Source organism: Sorghum bicolor, chromosome 2 (genome assembly GCF_000003195.3).
Source record: "Sorghum bicolor cultivar BTx623 chromosome 2, Sorghum_bicolor_NCBIv3, whole genome shotgun sequence".
NCBI classification, from domain to species: domain Eukaryota; kingdom Viridiplantae; phylum Streptophyta; class Magnoliopsida; order Poales; family Poaceae; genus Sorghum; species Sorghum bicolor.
The window spans coordinates 1,331,507-1,356,264 of record NC_012871.2 but is presented as its reverse complement, the minus strand read 5'-3'; the positions used below and the strand labels follow the sequence as shown (position 1 = coordinate 1,356,264).

At 44.2% G+C, this 24,758-nt stretch overlaps 4 protein-coding genes across 4 annotated transcripts; 3 read left to right on the top strand and 1 right to left on the bottom strand.

Annotated features, from left to right (window-relative positions):
- LOC8084266 lies at window positions 6,174–8,630 on the bottom strand. Its single transcript, XM_002459219.2, has 7 exons — window positions 8,621–8,630; window positions 7,979–8,475; window positions 7,725–7,868; window positions 7,286–7,562; window positions 7,076–7,158; window positions 6,339–6,404; window positions 6,174–6,215 (listed from the first exon to the last, which is right to left on the bottom strand). Exons 1-7 carry the CDS (start codon window positions 8,628–8,630, stop codon window positions 6,174–6,176), a joined length of 1,119 nt encoding a protein of 372 aa, XP_002459264.2.
- On the top strand, window positions 10,394–11,874 carry LOC110433171. The gene is made up of 3 exons (XM_021454915.1): window positions 10,394–10,972; window positions 11,052–11,264; window positions 11,415–11,874. The coding sequence occupies exons 1-3, from the start codon at window positions 10,631–10,633 to the stop codon at window positions 11,484–11,486; spliced, it is 627 nt and encodes a 208-aa protein (XP_021310590.1). The 5' UTR covers window positions 10,394–10,630; the 3' UTR covers window positions 11,487–11,874.
- Window positions 16,224–17,306, top strand: LOC8059868. Its single transcript, XM_021452488.1, has 3 exons — window positions 16,224–16,523; window positions 16,613–16,803; window positions 16,874–17,306. Exons 1-3 carry the CDS (start codon window positions 16,224–16,226, stop codon window positions 17,304–17,306), a joined length of 924 nt encoding a protein of 307 aa, XP_021308163.1.
- On the top strand, window positions 22,976–24,181 carry LOC8059866. Its single transcript, XM_002461316.2, has one exon. It carries the CDS (start codon window positions 22,976–22,978, stop codon window positions 24,179–24,181), a length of 1,206 nt encoding a protein of 401 aa, XP_002461361.2.

The window sequence follows — 24,758 nt, the reverse complement described above, 5'->3', positions numbered from 1 at the left end:
CGACCCTACGTGATGCCATCCTCTGACAAGCTTCGTGCAGGACGTGTGATCCGATATCGTGAGTGCCTTGGACAACCTCAACCTCGGACAAGCCTCGTGTACGGTCGTGGGATCCCATATTGTTGCTGCTATCATGTTAAGCTCAAAATTCTTAAAAAGCAGAAAACATTGTCTGTAATGTTGGGTATTTGGGGTTGGGATCTGCTACCCAGATTCCTTCTGCAAAGACTGAGCAGGTATATTAGAAGTTCTCACATTATCCCGTTATCTAAAGTCTCTAAGAAAGAGAGATCATTAGACAGTTTCCCTAAGAAAGCTTTAGTATGATGGTTTATGTTGTGATATATATTAGGTAAAGTTGTAATAGGAAATAAATGTAATCAGTTTTCTAAACATTCAGATCTCATCAAAATCTGCTAGAAACTTACATCAATGCAAAATGTCATGCGAAAGCGTTATATAAGAAAAATAATAGGATTTCATGTGGCAACACTACAAAATGGCATGATCTACATCCACACAATCTTCTATGCACGTCGGCACTCAAGTATGAAGTACACTCAAACAAAGTGATAGTTATGAAAGTTCACGTACCACAGGCATTTGCACCTTGGTTTACTGGTCAGGTGAACAACCACATCGTCGTGCAACAAAAACCATAGGTCATTGGTTTGCCAGTCATCGGTTTGACAACCCCTACGATCCTGCCTCCCTCACCCTTTTTCTCTAAATGACACTCTCCACAGACCAACACCAATAGTTCTTGATAAAAATTGCCACCCTACAAAATGAGTGTTGTCGTTGCGTCATGTCCCCCACGCTGATCACCTCCCGTCTTCGACATTTGCCGTTTCTACTGCCTTCGTCAAGTTTGTGAGCCTGCGACGTCACGCTCTCCGTGACTACGTTAATTTTGTAAACTTCTTTTTTGGATTGAATGTCACTTTAATATCGGTATTTAATTTTACAATATTATTATCTTATCGTGCGATCTATGTGTTTTTAGTATAAAAGTTTTGCTAACCCGTAGCAACGCACGGGCACACTACCTAGTATTAATAATAAGAGGAATAGCTGGGACAAACTCACAGACTATGCACCGAGTTTATGTACAACACAGCACTTTGCACTATGGCAAAGCAAAATGCTTGACTCGAGGTTAAACATTTAATGCAAAGCAAAACTACAAAAGGAAAAAAAAAGGCTTGGCAACTGGTTAAGCAGGTCCACAAATCTCACGCACTTGAAAGTTGAAAGTAGAAGAATAAAATAATTAGCATCGGTATCACAAGACCACAGCATGATCGTGAAAAAACAGTCAATATGGAGTTGACACATGACAACGGTGAAATATCATGGGACTCATGGGACTCACTGTAGAATGAACCAGGACAACGGTACAAAGCTAGATTACTATGCTGACAATTGGCTTGCAAGGAAATGTGAAAGATAAAGCAAGATTCCAGAAGGAAATTGCAATGTCAAGAAACAATGCCAAAGGGCATTTCCTAAATTTGAACTTGACTGACTCAGGACTTCAAAATTAATGAATTAATAAATATAAAACAAAGCAACCTATGATTTCACATTCATCTACTACCTGTAACCATTTCTTTTCAGAAATTGGAATACAGTATTCAACCTGCACACAGCCAACAAACTACATATCCAGCAGTTTCATGGTAAACATGTTTCACTTCACTGTACACATCTATAACTATGGTAGCCATAAGCAAATGTCATGGGAAAACATCAGTATCATACATGATATCATACCAAGAGGAACAAAAACAACAGGGGACAAATACACTACATTGTCATATCACAAGGTAACATAAAGTTTTGCACCAATGCAATTTTGATATAAGCCTTGACCAAATTAAGGAACAATGACATCACAACATAAATGCATGGAAAATTAATCAACCTAGCTTCAATAAATACACAATATAAGAAACTTATGGCAGAGATACAGGATGCCTGATTCTCAATAAACACTCCCCAGGAATCTAGTAAGATAAGAAGCAATAGTTAAGCTTAGATTTATCCAAATATCCATTACTCCCATAAACATCCAGACACAATTATTTTTAAACGAACGGCAGCAGCTCTGCCTCTCAATTAAGGAAGGAGTAAAAGAGTTTTATGTACAGGTTCCGGACAAAAATTTTGCAGAACTGAAAGTAGTATCGAAAAAAGGCCACATGTTGCTAGAGAGATCGGAATAAACTGCATATATAAGCTGATGTCACCGAGATAGAAAGAATTCCAGGCCACAGTAGGCACTACCGGATCCCAGGCCTTTGCCGAGTGCTTGAAGCGCTCGGCAAAGGAGCAATGGCGCTCGGCAAAACAGTTTGCCGAGAGCTGCGCTCGGCAAACAACCGCCGGCAAACAAACGGACGGCAAAGGGATGTTTGCCGATAGTCCCGCTCGGCAAAGAGTTTGCCGAGCTCTCGTACCAGCCCGCTCGGCAAAGGACGGCTCTCGGCAAAGTTTAGTCCAGTAACGGTCGAAACGACCGTTAACGGTTGTCCGTACAGTACCTTTGCCGAGAGCTGCGCTCGGCAAAGAATTTAGTAAACAAAAAATTAAAAAATCCGGACAAGTGTTTAGTGAAGGTAATCACCTTTGCCGAGAGCTCCTCTCGGCAAACCTTTTTAATTTGATTTTTTCATATTTTAAAACAAATGCCGAGAGTTCTTTGCCGAGAGTACAGCTCTCGGCAAAGGCGTTTGCCGAGCGCTCTGCCTGCCTGGCTCTCGGCAAATAGCAGGCCTTTGCCGAGCGCTGGCCTGTCCTGGCTCTCGGCAAACATCCAGAGAGGTTTTTGTTATTTTTATTTTTTTGTTTCCAGCTCTTATTCACAGATATATATAACAGATATTCACAGATATATATAACAGATATACAGATAACACACATATATATATATATAACATGTCTCATAAACATCCATCATTCACAAGTTCACAAACATCCATCATTCACAAGTTCACAAACATCTCACACACATCCATCAAACATTCATCACAATCATCCATCAACAATAAATGTCTCAGTGCTGCCAAGTGTCCCACCCCGACCCTCCTGGAGGCTGCTGCGACGGCGGCGGACGTGGTGCATACCAGGATCCACCTGACGGCGGCTGAAGCGGCGGAAGTGACGCTCCTAAGGGCGGCACCTCATTCGAACCCGCCGATTGAACCTGCACAAATGAGAATAAACATTGTTATGTTTAGTGAAGTCGAAAAATTCTAGAACTAGTCACAAATATGTAATGTAAGCCTAGACACATAAAAATTTCGGCAGCACCTCCCCTGTACCTGGAGATTTCCAAAACCTGCAAAAAGACTCGGCACGATGGCCGGCCACCACATTCAACAGCACGATGGCCGAGACACATATATCAATGGCACGAAGGCCTTCCATCACATATGAACGACACGATGGTCGACATATACACTAAAGAAGTTTTTTAGAGAAGTTGAACTCACGTATGGTTGTTGTGCATATGGTGGAGGAGCGAACAACTCTGGTGGCGCTGGACGACCCATCGTGAGGCCAAGGCTTGCCACGTACTGAGCCAAGGCGTCGTACCTCTGTGCCTGGTACTCCCGCTCCTGCCTGGCCTGTTCTTCCATCCTGGCCTTGTCAACTTGGAGCGCTTCCACCTGGGCCTAATATTTTTCACCGTATTGTTACAATCAATTTCAAGTAATGCAAAAACTAATGAATGACAAATAAAATAGAAATAACCTGTAGTGTGGCAACACGATGCGTCGAAGTGTCCACCCTTGGGCGTACGGGCACGCTCTCGCTCCTGCTGTTTGCCCGGACCTGTGCGAGAGTGGGAGTAGTCGCTGGGTCTAGCGTGCTGTTACCGATGATGTACCGCCCACGCTTCTTGCCTCCTCCCACCCTCATGACGAGGTCACCGTCAAGGTCCGCGGTGTGGGGATCGAACGCCTCTCCATGGACCGTCCTTGCCGCCTCGGTGTACTGACTGACGATCTCAGGGATACTGGAGTTGGAGTACGACTCAGCTGGGTCGTTGTCCGGGTTCCAGTCAATGTTTGCCGCACGGGGGTGGGGGCGAGCAGCCGGGCGCGGAGGCGGAGCCGGAGGGCGAGGGGCGGCGGCCGGGCGCGGAGGCGAAGGGGCGGCGGCGCATGCGGCGGCGCGAGCGTGCGAGCGCACGGGGGTGGGGGTGACCGGCCGGGCGCAGAGGCGGAGGGGCGGCGGGCGGGCTGCGCGCGGCGTGCGCTTTCCCGGCGGCGAGGGCAGCGGGCGGGCGCGTGCGTAGCGTGCGGTGCGTGTGTGCGTGTGCGTGACTGAGCCGGAACCTAAGTATGCCTTCTTTGCCGAGCGCCTGATCTATTTGCCGAGCGCAATAGGAGCAAGCGCTCGGCAAAGAGTGCCGTATTTTTTTCACGGACGCGCGCCGTAGTTTTTTTTTTAAAAAAAAAACTTCCTTTACCGAGAGCTACGCAGGTAGGCTCTCGGCAAAGGCCTTTGCCGAGCGTTGTTCTCGGCAAACCATTGATTTTTTTAAAAAATGCAATTTTATTTTGTTTCCCTAACTGCGCCTAAAAATCTAACTTTGCCGAGAGCTGACCAGGCAGGCTCTCGGCAAAGGCCTTTGCCGAGCGCTGCGCTCGGCAAACCTCAATTCCTGTAAAAAAAAAAGAAATCGCCGCCGAGAGCAAGACCAACAGCTCTCGGCATAGGGTCCTTTGCCGAGAGCATCCTAAGTAAGCTCTCGGCAAACCATTTCAAAAAGATATGAAATTTTGCCGTATTAGAGCTTATATACTCTCTAATGACTATAAAAAAAGTTTGGAACTGCATAACTAATTAGTTTGTAATAGTGTTTTAAAATTCTTATGAATCTATGGAGCTAAGATTCATCAAGAACCAGGGCCGTCTCAATAATTTTAAGGGCCCTTGGGCAAGTAAGATAGTAAGAGTTTAGTAATCTAATTTTTTAATACGGCGATTAAAACATAAGCACTAATAATAATAATTAACTTGCAACATAGGTTTAAGGAAGTCAGGCCTGTCTCTCATTGTGTGCGAACGAGTGGCGTCGCGTGTCGTGGCTTCACAATATCTCGCCACACAAAGCGATATCACCATATTTGGCAATTGGGAGGCGAAACGGTCAACTAATCTGAATTGATCGGCGATCATGATAAAGTTCCATTTCAGTATTCCAAATATATATTATAAATACTATATATAGACATATATTTATGGGCCCCTCAGTAGAATGGACCCCCGGCCGTCGCACCTGTTGCCCTCCCCTCTAAGACGGCCTTGTCAAGAACATGCAAAGGAAACAAAGAACCTAGTGTCTCCCCGTGCAAGGCTGGCTTCACCGGCAGGCGAGGAGGAGGGGTAGGCTGGGGGACAGTTTACATAGCTCTACTACATGAAATGACAGTTTATATAGCTCTACTACATGAAATGACAATCCATCCTTCTTTTCCTCTCTTGTCTGCACGCCACCAGTGAAGTTTCAGCTGCATGAAATGACGGTTTACATACCTCTACTACATGAAATGACGATGTCTTCTTGTCTTCCTCTCTTGTCTGCACGCCACCAATGAAGTTTGAGTTACATGAAATGACGGTTCAAATAGCTCTACTACATGAAATGACAATCCTCCCTTCTCTTCCTCTCTTGTCTGAACGCCACCAATGAAGTTTGAGTTACATGAAATGACGGTTCACATAGCTCTACTACATGAAAGGACGGTTTACATAGCTCTACTACATGAAATGACACCCATAATGTTAGAATTCTCTTTTGCTGGATCCAGCTTCTCCGCTCTAATAATGTTGCACTTTTGAAGCCGATCACTGGTATTTTGATTGTGATGAAATTCATGAATGGTGATGGTGTACAGGAAGGAGGCCAACTTTGGGTACGCGTTCATCAACTTCACCACATCGGCAGCGGCCAAGGAGCTCTACTGCTCGCTGCAGAACTGCGTCTCGAAAGTACACGGCTCCAAGAAGGTGATCAAGATCGACCAGACCACTGCTGGCTAGCTGCCGCTGGGTGCTGGCGGTGGAGTCAAACGACGATGCATGCGGTTATGCGACGGAGTTGGGAGTATGGACGTTGTTGTTTGTGGTGTAGCATCGGACAGTGAGTCTGAAGTCTGTCAGTGTGCCTTCCCCTTCTTCCTCTCCCCGTGCAAGGCTGGCTGCACCGCCACCAGTGAAGTTTCAGCTGCATGAAATGACGGTTTACATACCTCTACTGCATGAAATGACGATGTCTTCTTGTTCCTCTCTTGTCTTTAGGCTACCGGTGAAATTTGAGTTACATGAAATGACGGTTCAAATAGCTCTACTACATGAAATGACAATCCTTCCTTCTCTTCCTCTCTTTTCTGCACGCCAAGAATGAAGTTTGAGTTACATGAAATATTCTGAGTTTAGTTAGTCTATGTTTGCACAAAGTTTGTCAAATAATTAGAGAGAGGAACACAAAGTTTGAGTACAACAGATAGCATGTGTAGAGATAAAAAACTTTGGAGCATATTAAAACAAATAATTTGAGAGAGCAAAGGAGAAGAGGAACACATATGCACAGCAATTTTGCCGAGAGGAGGCACTCGGCAACACGTTTGCCGAGCGTGGCGCTCGGCAAAGCAGTTTGCCGAGAGCCTTAACGGAGGGGCTCTCGGCAAACACGTCACACCGTCAGCCCAAGTTACGGCGGCAGGATCTTTGCCGAGAGTACATGTTCGCCGAGAGCGCGGCTCACGGCAAAGTCGCTGTTTGCCGTCGGCCTTTGTTGGCCGAGAGTTGCTCTCGGCAAACCGTCCAAGTTCGCCGAGAGGTTTTATTTGCCGACGTTCTGGCCCACGGCCAATCAAGATTTTGCCGACGGCCTGTCTTTGCCGAGAGTAGCGCTCGGCAAACATTACCTTTGCCGAGAGCCCGCGCTTTTGCTCTCGGCAAACACTGAGGCTCTCGGCAAAGGCCTGTTTTCCGGTAGTGAGGCTTTTGCAAGAGAAATAGTGCTGCTAATTAATTTCAACACCTACATCGATCATACCTTCCCGATCTTCATTGGCTTAGCTTGCATGTTGTTGGCTGCACACTTAGAGAGTGTTGGAATGTTGAAGAACAGAAGCACTACTGTAGAGTTCAGCATTAGCGGTCAGAATATCAAAAGGATCACTACATGAAAAATCAGATGCTATTTTGGAAGACCAAGCAGGGGATGCCCCATCAGAGGATGGACTAATGAAGACAATCAGTTTACAGTCTTTACTGGCCCATATTGCAGAAGTCAGAGACTTCAGCTTGGCATTGAAAGCATCTGCTGAAGAGAAACATTTCGAGGCCACCATGACCACCATCTTCTCCAGGACCTGCGCTCTCTCAGCAATGAACTTGAGGAGCGCTAGCTCACTTTTCTTACCCCGAAACTCTTGGAAGACAAATTTCTTCACATGCCTCTGGACGCAATCAATACAGCCAGCCTCCTTCCCCTTCCAGAACTTGGGATCAACCTTGCCACTAGGGTCATCATTCACTGACTGCAATCAGATCAGATCAAAGCATACATAGTTCAGATTGCAATTGTACTGAGTCAATAGTCACACAACTAGAAGCAGAACCTGTCAAAACAAGCTAGCAAGCTGGCATTGGTGCCATTGATGCTATATGCCAAATAAATGAGATGGGGCTGGCAGTCTTACAAAAACATGGAGCGTCTCGACATTTGGAAAACATTTGAGAAAGCAAGGCATCATTTTGACTTCATTGTGGACTTCAAATCCCACCTCCAAGGCCAAGATCTTGACGCTTGGTACCATGGCGCTTGGGCTCATTTTAGTACCCACCTGCAATGCAAAATGTGCAAACAAAACGCGCCGGAGCAGAAATTTGATCAGAACAAACAATGGCACACTCTATTGACACAAATATACAAGCTAAAAGCTGAAACTAGGACCTTGAGGATGGTGTTGCCAATCTCCAGTTGGAATCCCGGCTGGCAATGTCCCAGCATGCACAGGTTGGGTGCGTGGCCAATCTTGATCCTTGAGCATTTCCTGCCGGTTATGGCAGGTGATAGCATCCACACGAGCAGCCTCTCCAGACGAGGAGCGTCCACCACAGTGATGTCCACTTGGGCAGACATCCTCAGCTGCACGCACCGCAGACTGCGGCTGACCAGCCGGACTCGAGCCGTCCCGGTCAGGTTTGTGGTGATGGTGAGGACCTCCAGGACAGGGCTCCGGTTGATCAGGAAGTGGAGGTCTCGGTCCTCAATGATGACTATGCTGAGGACAAGCTCCTGGAGGTGGGGGAAGCGTGTGGCACGCGGGAGCCCGGCGGTGCTGGGGACCCTGCACAAGCCGAGGTGCAGCCGGGTAACGGAGGTGCAGCCGAAGAGCGCGCGTGGGAGGGGGTGGTCGAGCGGCCACGGGCGGTTGAGAAAGACAAGCTCTCACTACCGGAATCCCAGCCTTTACCGAGTGCCGAAAGCTTTGCCTAGAGCAAAACATAGGGCACTCGGCAAAGAGATCCTTTGCCGAGAGCAAGCCCTGAAACACTCGGCGAAATTCCGACACTAGGCAAAGAGGCCCTTTGCCTAGTGCCATCCGCAGGGCACTAGACAAAGAGGTCTTCTTCGCCTAGTGCCATAGAAAAACACTAGGCAAATTGAAAACACTAGGCAAAGGGTTAACACCGTTATCTGCTGGTCCAGCGCCGTTACATCTTTGCCGAGTGTCCCTTAAGAGCACTCGGCAAAGAGCACTTTGCCTAGTGTCACAGTTTTGACTCTCGGCAAAGAGCTCTTTGCCTAGTGTCATGGTTTAGACACTCGGCAAAGATTTAAAAATTTTTTCTTTCCAACTCTTCAAACTTTTTCTTCTCTCCCCGTAGAACATGGGCTACACCATGTTAAAGTTTGGTATATTTTTGTTTTTATTTGCTATATGTAATTAATTAATTGTGTTTTAAGCAATTTTTTAAATTAAGTGAAATTTGAACTACAAGTGATTTAAATACTTGAAAAAATACGTATAAAAATTATATTAGTGTTATTCGATCTAGTTTTAGGCCATACTTATAAAATAAAAAGAAAATTTTAAACATTTTATTCATGAAACATGACCAATAACATGTGGCCGAATGGTTTTAAAATTTTAAAAATAGCAAATAAAGTCTACAAATCATTAGATTTGTCAAGGTGTCATGATTTCATGCGTGGATACTGTGATAAAAAATTGGGATAGTTTTGCACAAGTTGTCACATATAATGTTTACAAACTAAAACATGTTTGGACAAGATTAAGAGAGTTGAGAATGATCCGATAAGATTTGGAGTTAAATTAACTATCGTGCTAGGGTTTGACTTCTAAACATTTTATATAGGCAATAAACAATAGAGATTGTTTGGTGTAAAATTTTCATATCTTTTGGTCCCTTTTACTAATTTTAATTTATTAACAACAATTATAGAATTTGTATTGTGAAAACTATTGTGAACTAAAACCACATGAAATAATGGTCGAATCTTCATATAAGCATCAAATATTCACGTATGTAGGAGTACTTGCTTGCCCTTCTATATATCTAATGACATCGATCTGCTTGGCCCTATGGCTTATTCTCGCCAAAAAAAAAATCAAACAAACTAGAATACGTCATATATATGAAACAGCTTGGTCCAGGCAGCAAGTAAACGGAACAGTTTCAGTTCTATGCGTTCTAGCTACTATCCACGCAGTAGAAAATTCTCCCCTTTCATTTATTTATTAATTTATTTGAAAGGTTTCCTTCAGTTTATTTATTTGGGCTATCGAGTTCTATAGTAATCGCATATAGTATTTTGTAAATAAAACCTGTGAAGTCAGCAATCAGATTGTGGTATTCACCAGCAGCAATCAGATTGTTTATTTATTCGTTTTTTTAGCTTGTGGTATTCACCAGCAGCAATCAGATTGTTTACTCACAAAAATGACGCACGACTCTCTACATGTGAGCCAGAATTTGAGCACCAATTTGTGGTTATGCAGGATTACTTCAGATGTGAGCCAGGATTTGAGCACAAGGCGAATAATATGGCTATGAGAGCATGTGCCAAACTCATCAAGGACATGCATTATGAGGCACGCATCCAGGCCGTCATAACATACAACGCGCAGGTCCTTGGAGTGAAGACCACCAAAGCTGAAGCAAGAAACATTAGCCTGACCCGAGACCAATACTTGCAGGTAAATAAAGAACATTAATACTGATTTCTTCTAAGATTAAGTACGCTTAATTTTTCTTTTTGTCGCAAACTTGATGATGTGTAGATGATTCCGTGGTGGTGCAATAGCCATCCCGAGTGCTGGAAACATATGGTGGACAAGTGGTGTGGGGCTGAGTGGGCAGAGATGCACAACGCTTGTCGGGAGCGGCGTTTGATGATGCCGGGTGCACCACACCATCAGGGCAACCTCAGCCTCGACCAATACGCAGCTAGATGGGTATAACAATTCATTTATTCATTCTAACGCTCAATTATGCATAACTTATAATCATCTTGTTGTTCTTTTCACAGTCGGCCGCACATGATGGCCAGCCTTGCTCCCAGTTCAAGGCATGGGCTATGGCCCACAAGGGCAAGGCGACGTCTGACGTCGACTACAACCCGGAGGACCCGCCCTCAGCATACACCAATGAGACTGTCCACAACCGCCTCAGTCAGTACACTGAGATGGCAAGGTCGGTCCATGGGCCAGAGTACGATCCGACCACCGCCGAGCTTGATCCAGAAGTCATCATGAGGGTGGGAGGAGGCAAGAAGCATGGACGGTACTGGATTGCCGACAGCACGCTCGACACGGCTACTACTCCCACTTTAGCTCAGATTCGAGCAAGGAGCACGAGCTCATGCCCGCCTATATGCCCACGACCAGGCACTGCACAGCACCGGATGGAGACAATCCAGGTTATTTCTGTTTTATTCATCGTTCATTGATTTTTACATACCTTTGCTTTGCATTGTAATATTGGGGTAAAATATTTAGGCCCAGTTGGAAGAAGAGAAGAGGCGACGGGAGGAGATGGAGGTTAGGATGGAGCAGGAGCAGCAGAGGATGGTGGCTGAGCGACAGAGGATGGAGGCCGATCGACAGAGGATGGAGTTGATGTTTCAGTGGATGCAAAATCTTGGCGCGAGTATGGGTCAATCTCCTCCACCTGAGCTACTTGCTCCATTGCCTCCTCCTGAAGGAACTCCCGTGAGTAAATATTTAATACTTTTGCCTTTGCTTTGCTTGTATGGTCTAGATTAGCTATCCAAATAATTCCTAGATTAGCTATGCAATTTAGAATACAATACAAAAACCATACAATCTCACACAGACAAGTAACCTTCTCTTTTTTTGCAGAATCAATCAGCGGCTTCAAATAATATGCCTCATCAGCCACCACATCAGCCGGGGTGGCCAGCTTGGCAGTGAATGGTTCATGCTTATTGTGTTGGTGTTTATGTACTTGGAGACTTAGATTTACATTACTGGTTCACTTGTGCTTGGACTTAGAATATTTGGTTAACTTGGTGATGCACTTGGATTGTTTCGTTCACTTGGTGATACACTTATTATTGCACTTTTGCTTATATGTGATGTGTGATAAATGTGATATATGTGATATATGTGTGATATCTGTGATATCTGTTATATATGTGTGATGTACAAATTATTTTGATTCATTGGAATGCAAAAAATAAAGAAAAATGGATCTGGAAAGTTGCTTTGCCGAGTGCAGCAACCAAGAAACTCGGTAAAGATGTAGGCTTTGCCTAGTGCAGGAGCAAAGACACTCGGCAAAGATGTAGACTTTGCCTAGTGCAAGAGCAAAGACACTCGGCAAAGATATAGGCTTTGCCTAGTGCAAGAGAAAATACACTCGGCAAAGAATTTCTGCAAAAAAAAGAATTATTTTCTTTGCCTAGTGCCTGAAAGAAGGACACTCGGCAAAGAATTTCTAGAAAAAAAGAATTATTTTCTTTGCCTAGTGCCTGAAAGAAGGACACTCGGCAAAGAATTTCTAAAAAAAAATAAATTTCTTTGCCGAGTGTCTCGACGTGTTAGCACTCGGTAAAGTCTCCGTTAGCCGTTTGGTCTCCGTTCGTGTCGCTTTTTTTTGCCGAGGGTCACAACAGCACTCGGAAAATATTTTGCCGAGCGTTCGACGGAAAACACTCGGCAATGTTTTCTTTGCCGACATTTATTTTGCCGTCTTGACTTTGCCGAGTGTTACACTCGGCAAAGCCTTTGCCGAGTGTTTTATTGCCTTTGCCGTGTGTCTTCGGCACTAGGCAAAGTAGCTGAGTCCGGTAGTGTCTTGGACGCCCTTGGCGGCGAGGAGCTCCAGCCAGCGCTCGACCTCGGCCTGGTGCGACGCCATGTGGCAGCGGGAGAGGTGGACGCAGCGGAAGGGGCCCGGGTGCGCGTCCAGGACGCGGGACGCCGCGACGGCGACCGCCCTGGACAGGGCCTCTTCGCCTCCGGGCATCTTGTGGTTGGCCGGGACGCAGGCCGGGAGGATGTGGGCGTCGACGAGGGCGAGCGGCACGGAGCGCCAGAGGCCGCGCCAGCGCGCGGCGTCCTTGGCGGGGAGGCGCGACACGACGTTCCGGAGCAGCGCGTCGGGGAGGACGCTGATGCGGTCGACGCCGTCGGCTGGGGCCCCCGCGGCGGCGAGCGGCGCGGCGGAAGACACGGGTGGGTTGGGGATGGCGTCGTACGCAAACGTGAGGAACATGGCCACGCCCAGCATCATCGGGTCGGGAATGTCGACGTCCACGGCGTTACGCTGGAGGTGGCTCCGCATGTTGCTCACGCTGACGCCCATGGTCGTGAGAAACTGCTCCTCCTCCATGGTCGCCGCTGGATTTGGGGCTGGGGCGGCGCTGGAGCGGAGTGGAGTGGATTCGATAGCACACAAGTGGGAGTGAAGTGTATCTAGGGTTATGCTTTGCTGGGCCAAATGTCCAAACCAAACCAGCCCATATCAGGCCCATCAAGGACTTGTGTTGCTCAAAAAAAAAAGTGTTGCTCAAAGAATTACTTTTACCGTTTGGTTGATTTTTTTTAAAAATAAAAAAAATACTAGCCATATCTAGGCCTTGTTTAGTTCCGAAAATTTTTTGGTTTTGGATTTTATAGTATTTTTGTTTTTATTTAGCAAATATTGTCCAATCATGGACTAACTAGGCTTAAAAGATTCATCTCGTGATTTACAGGCAAACTATGCAATTAGTTTTTGTTTTTGTCTATATTTGCTACATGCATGTGTCACAAGATTCGATGTGACGGGAAATCTTGAAAAGTTTTTGGTTTTTGGGTGAACTAAATAAGACCATAGTTCATCTTCAGAAATAAACTATAACAAATATTAACATTTAGTCGTATGTTTCTTTTTCAAAGTCATCTTGGTACAACTTAGACTCGGAGTTTATTTAATATTTAAAATTTAAAATAAAAACTCAGATGACCACCAAATTCCACATTGGTGGTTTTATGTTGAAACAATTTAGAGTCCAAGATCTGAGATAAAATGTCTTCAGTCTAAACTAGAAGCTTTTGATTCCTAGACATTTTGGATCTTGCTCCGCCTTTGCATGATTGAACCCAGGCTAGGGACATTCAATGTGCTGAGCAATAAACAATAATAGGCAAATTTTTGTTGCGAGACACTGGATAAAATAATGTGGATTTGGCCTGTCCACACGCAAACATCAAAATTTATCAAGTACCATTATGAGATAGAGTTGGAAGCATGCACGGCATATTTGTAGTGTGGCACCATAGCTTTGTCGTAGAGCCGTTGCACAGGCACTTAAGAATGCACAGGATAATATAGCTACACAGTTCAAGAGAGGTCCCAGTCCTCTCGTGGAGCATCTAAGAAAACCACTAGATAAAGGACCTCCAATTGTTAGCAATGGCTAATTTTTAGTGGGATCACACTAGAACTATATCTAGTGCTCAACATGACTGAAGCCCAAAGGGTCCAACGGCTAGTTGAATTTGTTGGGGCTATATATTCCCCAACCCAGCCATTTCAAGTGTGTTAGAGCACGTTCTTTCAAAAAGTGTGTTAGAGCACGCTGAAGCTATAGTCAAGCTACGCTCATTCCTTTGCGTTCTAGTCACCATATGCACTTAAGAGAAAATTAGATATTTAGCAAAAGTGCTATGATTTTGCGCGTCGCTCACCGAGAACGTCCTTGTGGCGGCGGACCATGGCGGCTTGGCCTGCGATCCTGTGGCGCCACCTGCGGATGCTATACATGGCCATGCAGCCCGCGGCCCGATGATTGGGTCTAGCCCGAGCACGGCCTAGCCCGGTGGCCCGACCCGAGTGACCAGGCCGTGCCTAGGCCGCCATCTAGGCACACGGCACGACACGGGCATAGCTCGTTCCAACAGTCGTCCTGATAAAGGCTCGGTGAAAATTAATTATTGGTGTAGTTATGACTTGTATATATATGCTACTAATTATTATACTAGTGAAAAATATGAATTATTGGTGAAAATGGTAAAATCTTTCAGAATTTAGAGAAAATGGTTATGAAAATGAGTTATTGTGCTTGATGGGTCATGGGTCGGCACGGCACAACGTGTTTGACAGGCCGGCACGACACGAAAACTAGCCCGCGGGCCGTGCCTTGGGCCAAAGGCCAAGAATGAAGCTCGTAGCGGCACGGCCCGCTAGGCACAACGGCCCGTAACGGTCCGATAAATTGCGGCACGACACGGCACGACGCCGAGCCATGCCAGGCCCGCCTGGTGGACACCTATAGCGGAGGCATGGGTGTCGGCACTAGTAGACAGATGGGTACATGGGTGCCGACACACACTAGTAGACATATGGGTTGTAATCTCGGTTGACAAACTCTTTTAGTCCCGGTTTTTAGTCCCAGCTCATGCAACTGGAATTAAAACCCATCTTAAAAACTCAAAAATAATTTAAATGCTGCAGATCTCCCTCTTGCGTGCGTGAGATTCGAACCCATATCTTTGTTAGGGCACTCACAATGCAGACTCTATCATGGAGTCTAAAGTTATTTATTACCTCGAACAATGTGGACTTGGAGTCTAAATAAGACTTAGAGTCTTATTTTTTCCACCTCTTTCTTCAATAAATATGCTGCCACATCAGCAAAATACCATAAATAATATGTAATTAATTGTCTTGGACTCTGTGATAGAGTCTTGCATTGGGAGTGCCCTTACCAACTCAATTGCACACCATAGGCGCTCTCCCTTTGAATTCATTCGTAGGTGACCTTTAGTCCCAGTTCAGAGACTTTTAATCCGGGTTAGTGACTTCAACCGGGACTAAAAGGTTACCCTTTAGTCGCAGTTGGTGTTACCAATCGGGACTAAAAGTTAGAGGACCTTTAGTCTGGGTTGGTAACACCAACTGGGACTGAAGGGTGGTTTTTAGTCTCAGTTGGTGTTACCAACCGGGACTAAAAAAACCGAGACTAAAGGTCCCTGTTGTAAAAGAACGCTGCACTATTCGTTAGGCAGAAGATTCTAGTCTCGTCGGTGGTTTCAATCAGAACTAAATCTCTATTAGTCAAGGGTTGAGCTGTGGTGGTCTAAGGAATCCAAATCCTCTACTTTTAAGATTACCTAGGGCAGCTCAAGGGCTATGATCCAGACACTGATTCGTGAGGCACAGCAGATGGGACTTGCTATATACTTCATTTCTCTTAAATTATAAGTCATTACAAGAATTTTAAAGAGTTAGAAATATAAATATTTATATGATATCAAATAGTTATATTATGAAAATATAATTAATGAAGAATTTAATTAATAGTATATAGTTAGTAACATAAATGTTATATCTTATTGTATAAAAAATTTAGTTAAATTTAAGATGATTTAACTTTTTAAGATTATTGAATGACTTATAATTTGAGATAGAGACAGTAGTAAGTACGTGAACTCGTGTAGAATTAGAGTTTCTATTTTGCAACAAAACGTAGAATTAGTTAGGGAGGCCGTTGTATATAAATATAAACATATATATAATTGTGTTGCTAAACCCCTTTTAGTTTTTTTTTTCCTGCTATAAACGAACCGATCTAACCAGACCCGCACAAGGAGAGGCCGCAAGTACGCCGACGCCGACAAACGGAAAGCCCTGCAAGTTGCGATCTGCGGCAAGCTGCTATCATGCCGCCGCCGTCGCCGCCGCGGCCTCCTCCACCATTGATGGACGAGCTCATGGAAGAGGTCCTGCTCCGGCTCCCGCCCGACAGTCCAGCGAGCCTCGTCTGCAAGCGTTGGTGTCGCCTCGTGTCCGACCCCAGCTTCCAGCGCCGGCTCCTCGACTTCCATCGCCAACGCCAAGCAGCACCACCCATGCTCGGCTTCCTCATCTTCTCCGATGACCTCACCTACCGTGACATCGGCGCTCGCTTCGTTCCCACAACCGTGGCCTGCCCCATGCCAGCCACTGCGGATTGCGGCCGTGTGACTCACGCCATGGCCGCGTCGTCCTCCTCCGCACTACCTACAGCTCTTTTGGAATCATCATCTGGAATCCTATCACGGGAGAGCAGCTGAAACTTCCTAATCCACCATCACCAGCAACAGGCGGATCGCATTTGTACAACCGGACCGCAGCGGTGCTCTGTGCCGCCACCGCCACCGCCACCGGCGCGTGCAGCCACCTCGATTGCCATCGTCGTGGATCCTTCATCGTGGTGCTTGTCGGTGACACTACATTATGCGAGAAGTTCATCAGCATCTGGTGTGTGGAGCAAACCAGCAACAACCGTTGTGCCGCAACCCCCTGAGCAGTCTGCCAGCTCTATTGCCAGGTGGAGACACAGTACCCTTGTCGGGAATGCACTCTACTTCGTGCTTGAGGGGTACAAAAGTATCCTCGAGTATAATCTGTGCACGAGGAGAACATCAGTCATAAAACTACCTGGAGAGGGAAAGAACAAAATACCTGAAAGCTTTGGACCAATTCAGCTCATCACAACCATGGAGGACGGTCGCCGCCTAGGGTTCGTAAGAGTGGAGGATTTCTCGAGACTTTGCATCTGGTCGAGGGAGGATGAAGAACCAGCTGGATGGGTGCTAAGCAATGTCATTGAGCTCGACAAGTTGCTTCCCCTTGATGATAGAATGCCTACCAGCTGGAATTATTTGGTTGGCTCTGCAGAAGGTGTTGGTACTATATTCCTCAAGTTGAAAGATGAGCTCTTCACGGCTGATCTAAGGTCTGGCCTGGTGACCAAGGTTTAACACATCATGGCTTATGCTTGACCGACGTCGTAGTTCCCTATGTGAACTTCTGCACTCCAGGTACAAGACGCCGATGCCCTAGCAGTCTTTGTTGCATACATAGCATGCTTTTTTATGTTTGACAAAATAATTACTTTAAATAAATAAAATTTGGTAAATATCTGGTGTGTTCTTGCTATGTAGCTTTTTTGTAGAATTGATTGGGTGTGTAGGTGTTATTCATGTGTTTGCGTCTCATTGCTGGATGATTAAGTCTTGACAAACCGACTATTTGGCAATATTGATGATTATATCTTATGATGACTACACCTTATTATTATATACTGATAAAGTGTGGTTATTACCTAGCTCCATTGTGTTGATTAACTTGTCGGTTAGCCATCAGTGACGCGACGGCAACTGTCTAGTAGTAATTGTTTAGAAACATGATGGTTCAATTTGGCCAAGTTGATTTCTCAGATAATTGATGTTAATTTCTTTCAAATATTTGTATTTCTGCAGAAATTCAGAGCGCCATCTACAATTGATGAACCAAGAACAGGTACCTCGATAAAGTGACACTTGATTGAGTTGGTCTTCTTATACAAAGAAAAATGTGACAAGTAGAATTGCCCAATTATGCAAGATTGGTTCAGATACAGAAAGTCTGGGTAATTCCTCTGGAATGCAGAGAAGAAGGATGCTCCATTCTTGTATTTTGGACTACTTTCAATTTTTCTCAAAGTTGTCATTGTTATCAACTTTGAGAGATGATGCAATATTATAGCACCAGAATAATCAATTGTATTTTGTAGTCAATTTCATGTTCGAGAATAATCAACTTAACTCGTTTTGGTTGATGGGAAGAAGACAAAAAAACCTAAAATTCCCATCTTCTTTTTAGAAGAAAATGAACATATTTGTTACGGAGCCATAAAAATGTTATTTTTTCTCCTAAAATTAAAAGACAGGCCTGGCTAGCTACCGCAAAATTCGATTTTAACTGCTGACAGCACTGAAGGATTTTAACTGCTGACACTTGATTTTAACTGCTGACAAACTCTACTCTGCTAGGGACACCCAGTAGGTTGCAATCTGCTGCAAGAAACTAGCATGCCGCAGCGCGCCTCCACCACCATTGATAGATGAGCTCGTCGAAGAGATTCTGCTCCGGCTCTCGGCCGACAGCCCGGCGAGCCTTGTCTCGGGGTTTTCTTTTTCGGTAGGAAAATTTTTTCAGCACCAGCCGATAAATAAGAAATTTTGAATGAAATTTAAATAAATTCAAATTGTTTTTAAAAAAATTGACATTATTTTACTAGAAAAACTTTCTAATCTACCACTCATCACAAATTTATGTAATATCAACGAAATAACACAATATATCATTGCGATAGTACAACAGGCTAACGGTGGGCGAGCTGCATATATATGCTACTATGCTAGTGTCACGGAATATGTGAGTGAGAAAATTAAATAATTTTGAAGAAATTTAGGGCTTTGATAAGACTAGAAGATATGGTGGGTCATTTTATTGTTGTTTGGAGTAATTTTGAAGGGAAACATGAATTTAACCGAAAAATTTGACCGATATAAAAAAGTTTTCGGACATCACCGAAAAATGCGAAATTTCGGTGAAATTTCGCCGAAAAAGAAAATCATCCGCGCTGGTCTCGTCTGCAAACGCTGGTGCCACCTCGTCTCCGACCTCGGCTCTCAGCGTCGGTTCCGCGAGTTCCATGGTCGAGCACCACCAATGCTCGGCTTTCCCCACCTACTCTCTCATCCCATGTCGGCTTCCTCCAGCGGCCTGCCCCATCTCGACCACTCCAGATTGAAACATGGTGACTCGCGCCATGGCCGCGTCCTTCTCCACACCACAGGTGCGACTATGACTCCTTGCGTTTGGTCGTCTGGAACCCTATCACAAGTGAGCAGGTCAGACTTTCCGAGCCGCCGCGGTGGCATCCATACCACTGGACCGCTGCAGTGCTCTGCGCCGCCACCGCCGCCGGTGCCTGCGACCACCTCGACTGCCATTGCGGCCTGCCAGACCCTTCGTCGTGGTCCTTGTCGGCACCGGATGTTACAAAGAGTTTTGTTTGCATCTACAGCTCTGAGGCTAGTGCGTGGAGTGAGCTCACCTTTGCTCCGCATTCCGGTGGCTCTATTCAAAGGTCGGTGCGCAGCACCCTTGTGGGTAATACACTCTACTTCATGCTTTGCGTGTCTGCGAATGATCACCCTTATCGAAATATCCTCGATTATAATCTGGGCACGAGGACAATAATATCTGTACGTGGTTAAACTGCCTGAAAGCATGCAGCTGCAGAATACATGAACCCTTTAATTTGGACCAACTGAGTTTACAACCATATGGAGTATGGTCGCCTAGGGTTCATAAGAGTGGAGGATTTCTCGAGACTTTGCATCTGGTCGAGGGAGGTTGGAGAACCTAGATGGGTGCTATGCAAAGCCATTGGGCTCGGGAATTCGCTCTCCGATTACGATGTCACGTGGCGATGGGCTTCCTGGCGTTATTTAGCTGGCTCCGCGGAAGGTGGTATCATATTCCTGAGATTCAAAGATGAGCACTTCACGATTGATCTAAGGTCTGACCAGAATACCAGATCAATAAGGTTTATCCACATCAGGGCTCATGCCTCACCGTTCCCCACATGAACTTCTTCACTCCAGGTACAAATTAAGAGGCATGCATGTCCTAGCTAATGATAATTTTTGTGCCAGTACATATATGGTTTGCTTATTTGTTCTTGAGAAGTGATAGTTTATAAGTAAATAAATTATGACATTACAATTTGATATAAGCTAAGTTATGTTATGGTCTTGCTTTGCTACAGAGCATTCTAGAAAAAATTGTTTGGTTGTGCGGGGGTTTTATTTATGTATTTACTAATTGTTTGATGATTAAGTCTTCACAAGACCAGTATATAACTTTGAGGCAACTGACATGTAACACCCACCTCATGTGGAAACGTGATATAGGGTTTGTTTCTCAATTTACTACTAGCATATGCAAGTCCGTGGAAAAAAAATCAAAGTGGGAATATTCAAATTTTAGTGTAGTTCAATTTTTTGAACTAATATAAACTTATGTAGCTTTAATCACATTTTTAGGGCAATATTAACATCTACAAAATTCAAGTAAATGTACTGTCTCATGTGTGTCATAGAAAAAAAATTAATAAGTGATTCAATGTTGTGGATATGTTGGTGCATTTTTTTATCAATAAAATTTTATCAAAGTTAGTCAAGTTTGAATTAGGATTTACAAAACTAAATTGACCCATAATTTGGTTAGAGCAGAGGAAGAATTTGTTAATTCGGCTGTCATGGAGGGTTTTCTACATTGAGTAGGCGATACAATGATTTGTGCTTTTACAGTTTTCAAATCAACTTCATCCCGACTTGGAACCAATATGTTCCTTTGCTATGAATGCTTAATGGCTTATCATATATCAATAATTATGCCACTTAGATGGATTGAAATATACATGGATGATTATATATTATGGATCAAGTGGATCAGAGCTGTACATGGATAAGATCTGGTGAGTACCTTTTTGGCTATTGGTCAGTTTGGCCAAGTCGATTTCTCAGACGATTTGATACTAGTTTCAAATATTTTGTATTTCTGCAGTATTCAGAGCACCATCTTCACCCAAGGGACCAAGAGCGCTGAGTACTTCAAGTGATGCCTAGTTGGTCTTAATTAGAAAGAAAAGTGACATGCAGAATTACCCAATTAGACAAGATATGTGTTCAGATACAAAAAGTCTGAGTAAATTCCTTAGGAGCTGCTGAGGAATAAGACCGGACAAAGGCTTAGGTGTTTGGGACTACATTCAATTTTTGTTCAAAATTATCCTGCTCAATTGTGCTTCGGATTCACTTTCAAGTTCCAATTAAACTAAATTTAGTCTGGTTGATGACCACAAGACAAAAAAAATAGTTGTGTTTCTTTTTTGGGTGTCCTTACAACATATATCTCCATAGCATTTCTAAGGGTCTTTCTTTGAACTAACTTTCTTTATTATCATTTAGAGTGCCATTTGAATAAAAAAATATTCTCTTTATCTTTCCACCTAATAACAACTCTATATCTTGTGTAAACTCTAACTCTCCATATTTGGCTAGCATGAAATCCACAATAGAGGACGACAATATTTAGAGATTCTAGGTTGTATGCTAAGGTGGATCGTTAAGAGAGAAGAAGCCAGGCCGTTAGATACAAAAACCAAGAAACAATGTGGAGAGACAAGTGAGTGGTAACGCAGCGGGTTTTGGTCCCATACTCGGTGTATGAATTCTTCCGTCCTAGATTTTTTTCCGATGAAGCAAAAGATATTATTATATTATGCCCTGCACGACACACAATTTATTAAAGAGAATAATTATCTCTTTTGAACTCATAGATTAGATGCATTTCTAAGTTTTTTCTTTCTCAGAAAATAAAAAATGAAGTGCCAAGTCCAGTCAAATTTAGCATCTTTATTTTTCATGATTTTTTTTCTATCAGACACATTCATGAATTATAGTGAAAAGCTAACTAGTAGGTTAAGAGATAGGCTGCAAAGATTCATACAACTAACATGTGGTTTTATTATTAACCTTGCTCTTAGAAGTTTGGACGTCGTGAGGGTGACTCGCGCGGGAAGAGAATGGGTCCCCAAGATTCCCCATCCAAATAGACGTATTGGTCAAGAATGGACATAAGTTTTTTTTATAATAACACCGAAGAAATAGACACAAAATATAATATAAGTTGGGCAACGGCAATACGACGTAACTTTGTTGCCTATTCTTGTTACTGGGCCATAGGAGTGAAAAAATAAAAAAAACTATAAAATTTAGAAAATTATAGAGTTTTTGTGGTGCAATTTTATGGCGGAAGGTGAATTCCCAAAAAATTCAGCTGATACAAAACAAAAATCAAAACCAAGCACAAATGGTAGAATTTTAGGAATTTCAAGAAAATTTCACCAAAATTGTAAACCTTAGTTATAGATATTGGTTACAAACATACATTAAGAGCACATCTAATATTTCCAGCAAAAATCAAATGGTAAATCAATGAGTTTTTCAAAACGCTAAAAAAGGTAGGAGCATATTTTTTGGTTCTCTCTAATTATTGTTTTAATGCAAAGATCTGTGCGCCTACCACATGCCTATTGGTCTCTCAATCTAAAGGTGAAAGGTCGTAACAAAGAGTAAAGAGTAGAAAGGGTTTCTGATGCAAAAAAGAATAGATAAAAGTGGTTAGGACAATTTGGAAATACTATAGGATTCCTGATATAAAGCTATCTTCTATATTTTAGGAGTGAATTATTAGAAACTGTTGGAGATAGTTTTATTTATTTGTCCTAAAAATTTCTTTAGGAGTTGAAAAACACTATGTTTTTAGGAACAAATTATTAGGTGCTTAAGAGGTTGTTGGAGAAAAGATATTTTCCAATCTTACCATATAATAAAATTGAGAGTGGATTTTAGAAACTCTCCGAGATCTTTGTGTTCTACAGAATCCCAATTCCGAATATATAGCCAACCTAGCAAAAACCGCACCTTTTCCCTTACATACATTGTATGTACGAGGAGAGGCAGCCGCCGCCGCAGCCGCCGAGTAACCAAAAAAACCCTGGTTCTGCGATCTGCTTGTTCAAGCAGCTACCATGTCGACGCCTCCACCAGAACTGAAGGACGAGCTCGTCGAAGAGATCCTGCTCCGGATCCGGCCCGACAGTCCGGCGAGCCTCGTCTGCGCCGGCCTCGTCTGCAAGACTTGGTGCCACCTCGTCTCCGATCCCGTCTTCCAGCATCGGTTCCGCGAGTTCCATCGCCGACGCCGAGCACCACCACCCATGGTCGGCTTCCTCACCTACTCTCATCACGACGTCGCCACTCGCTTCGTTCCAACATCGGCCTCCGGCGGCCTGCTTCGCCATGGCATCCTACGCGGACTGAAGCCGTGCGACTCGCGCCATGGCCGCGTCCTCCTCCACACCACTGGTTGCGAGCACGACCCCATCCGATTGGTCGTCTGGAACCCTATCTCAGGCGACCAGCTCGAACTCCCCGAGCCGCCAGCACGGCTTCCATACGTGTGGTCTGCTGCGGTGCTCTGTGCCGCCGCCGCCTCCACCGCCGCCGGTGGCGGTGCGTGTGACCACTTCGACTGCCATTGCCGACCCTTCGTCGTGGTCATTGTGGGCACCGGATATTTCAGGAACAAGACTCGCGTCTATATCTACAACTCGGAGGCTGGTGCATGGAGTGAGCAGGTTGCCTATGCTCGGCACTCCGGTGGCTCCATTGACAGATCGGTGCGCAGCACCCTTGTGGGGAATACACTCTACTTCTTGCTTCGCAAGTTTATGCCTGATTACCCTAATAAAAATATCCTCGAGTATAATTTGGTCACGAGGGGAATATCAGTTGTAAAGCTACCCAAAGCTTGCAGGAGCAAAATAAATGAAGCATCATTTGGACCAATTGAGTTCACAACCATGGAGGATGGTCGCCTAGGGTTTGTAAGAGTGGAGGACGATTCGAGACTTTGCCTCTGGTCAAGGAAGGTTGGAGAACCAGGATGGGTGCTATGCAAAGCCATCCGTCTGGCGAACTTGGTCCCCTTTCATGATGACTCATGGGACTGGGCTCAATGGCGTGTTTTATTTGGCTCGGCGGAAGGTGTCGGTATCATATTCCTGACATTCAAAGGTGACCTCTTCACAGTTGATCTAAGGTCTGGCCAGATGACCAAGGTTTATAAACATGCGGACTCATGCCTCACCGTTCCCTACATGAACTTCTGCACTCCAGGTACAAGACGCATACATATATCTGTGGCTTGCTTATTTACTCTTGAGAACGATTAGTTTAAGTAATAAATTATATTGTGACATTATGATTTGATAATAAGCATCTGTTAAGTTCTTTCATTGCTATGGAGCATTCTAGAAAATTGGTTAGGTGTGCAGTGCAGGGGGGTTCTTCATGATGTATTACTTTGTTGGATGATTATTAAGTCACAAGACCACTATATATATATATATAACTTTGGGGTGACTGATAATGTAACGTAATATACCCACTTCATGTGGAAATGTGATCTAGGGTTTGTTTCTCAATTTCACACTAGCATATGCATGTCCATGAAAGAAAACACTAAGAGGGAATTTTCAAATTATATACCTCTGTTCTAAATTTTATATAGTTCACTGTTTTTCTTATTTAAACTTCTATACAGCTTTAATCACATTTTTTGCTTTAGGAAAGTATGTTAACCCTCTTAATAAAATACGGGTGAGGTCCTGATCGCGAAAAAAGAAAGAAAGTATGTTAACGTCTACAAATTCAAAGAGATGCAGTGTATCTCATGTGTGACAAAATTTCAATACGTTGATTCAATGTTATGATATGTTGGTGCATTTTTCCAATAAATTAAGTTGTATC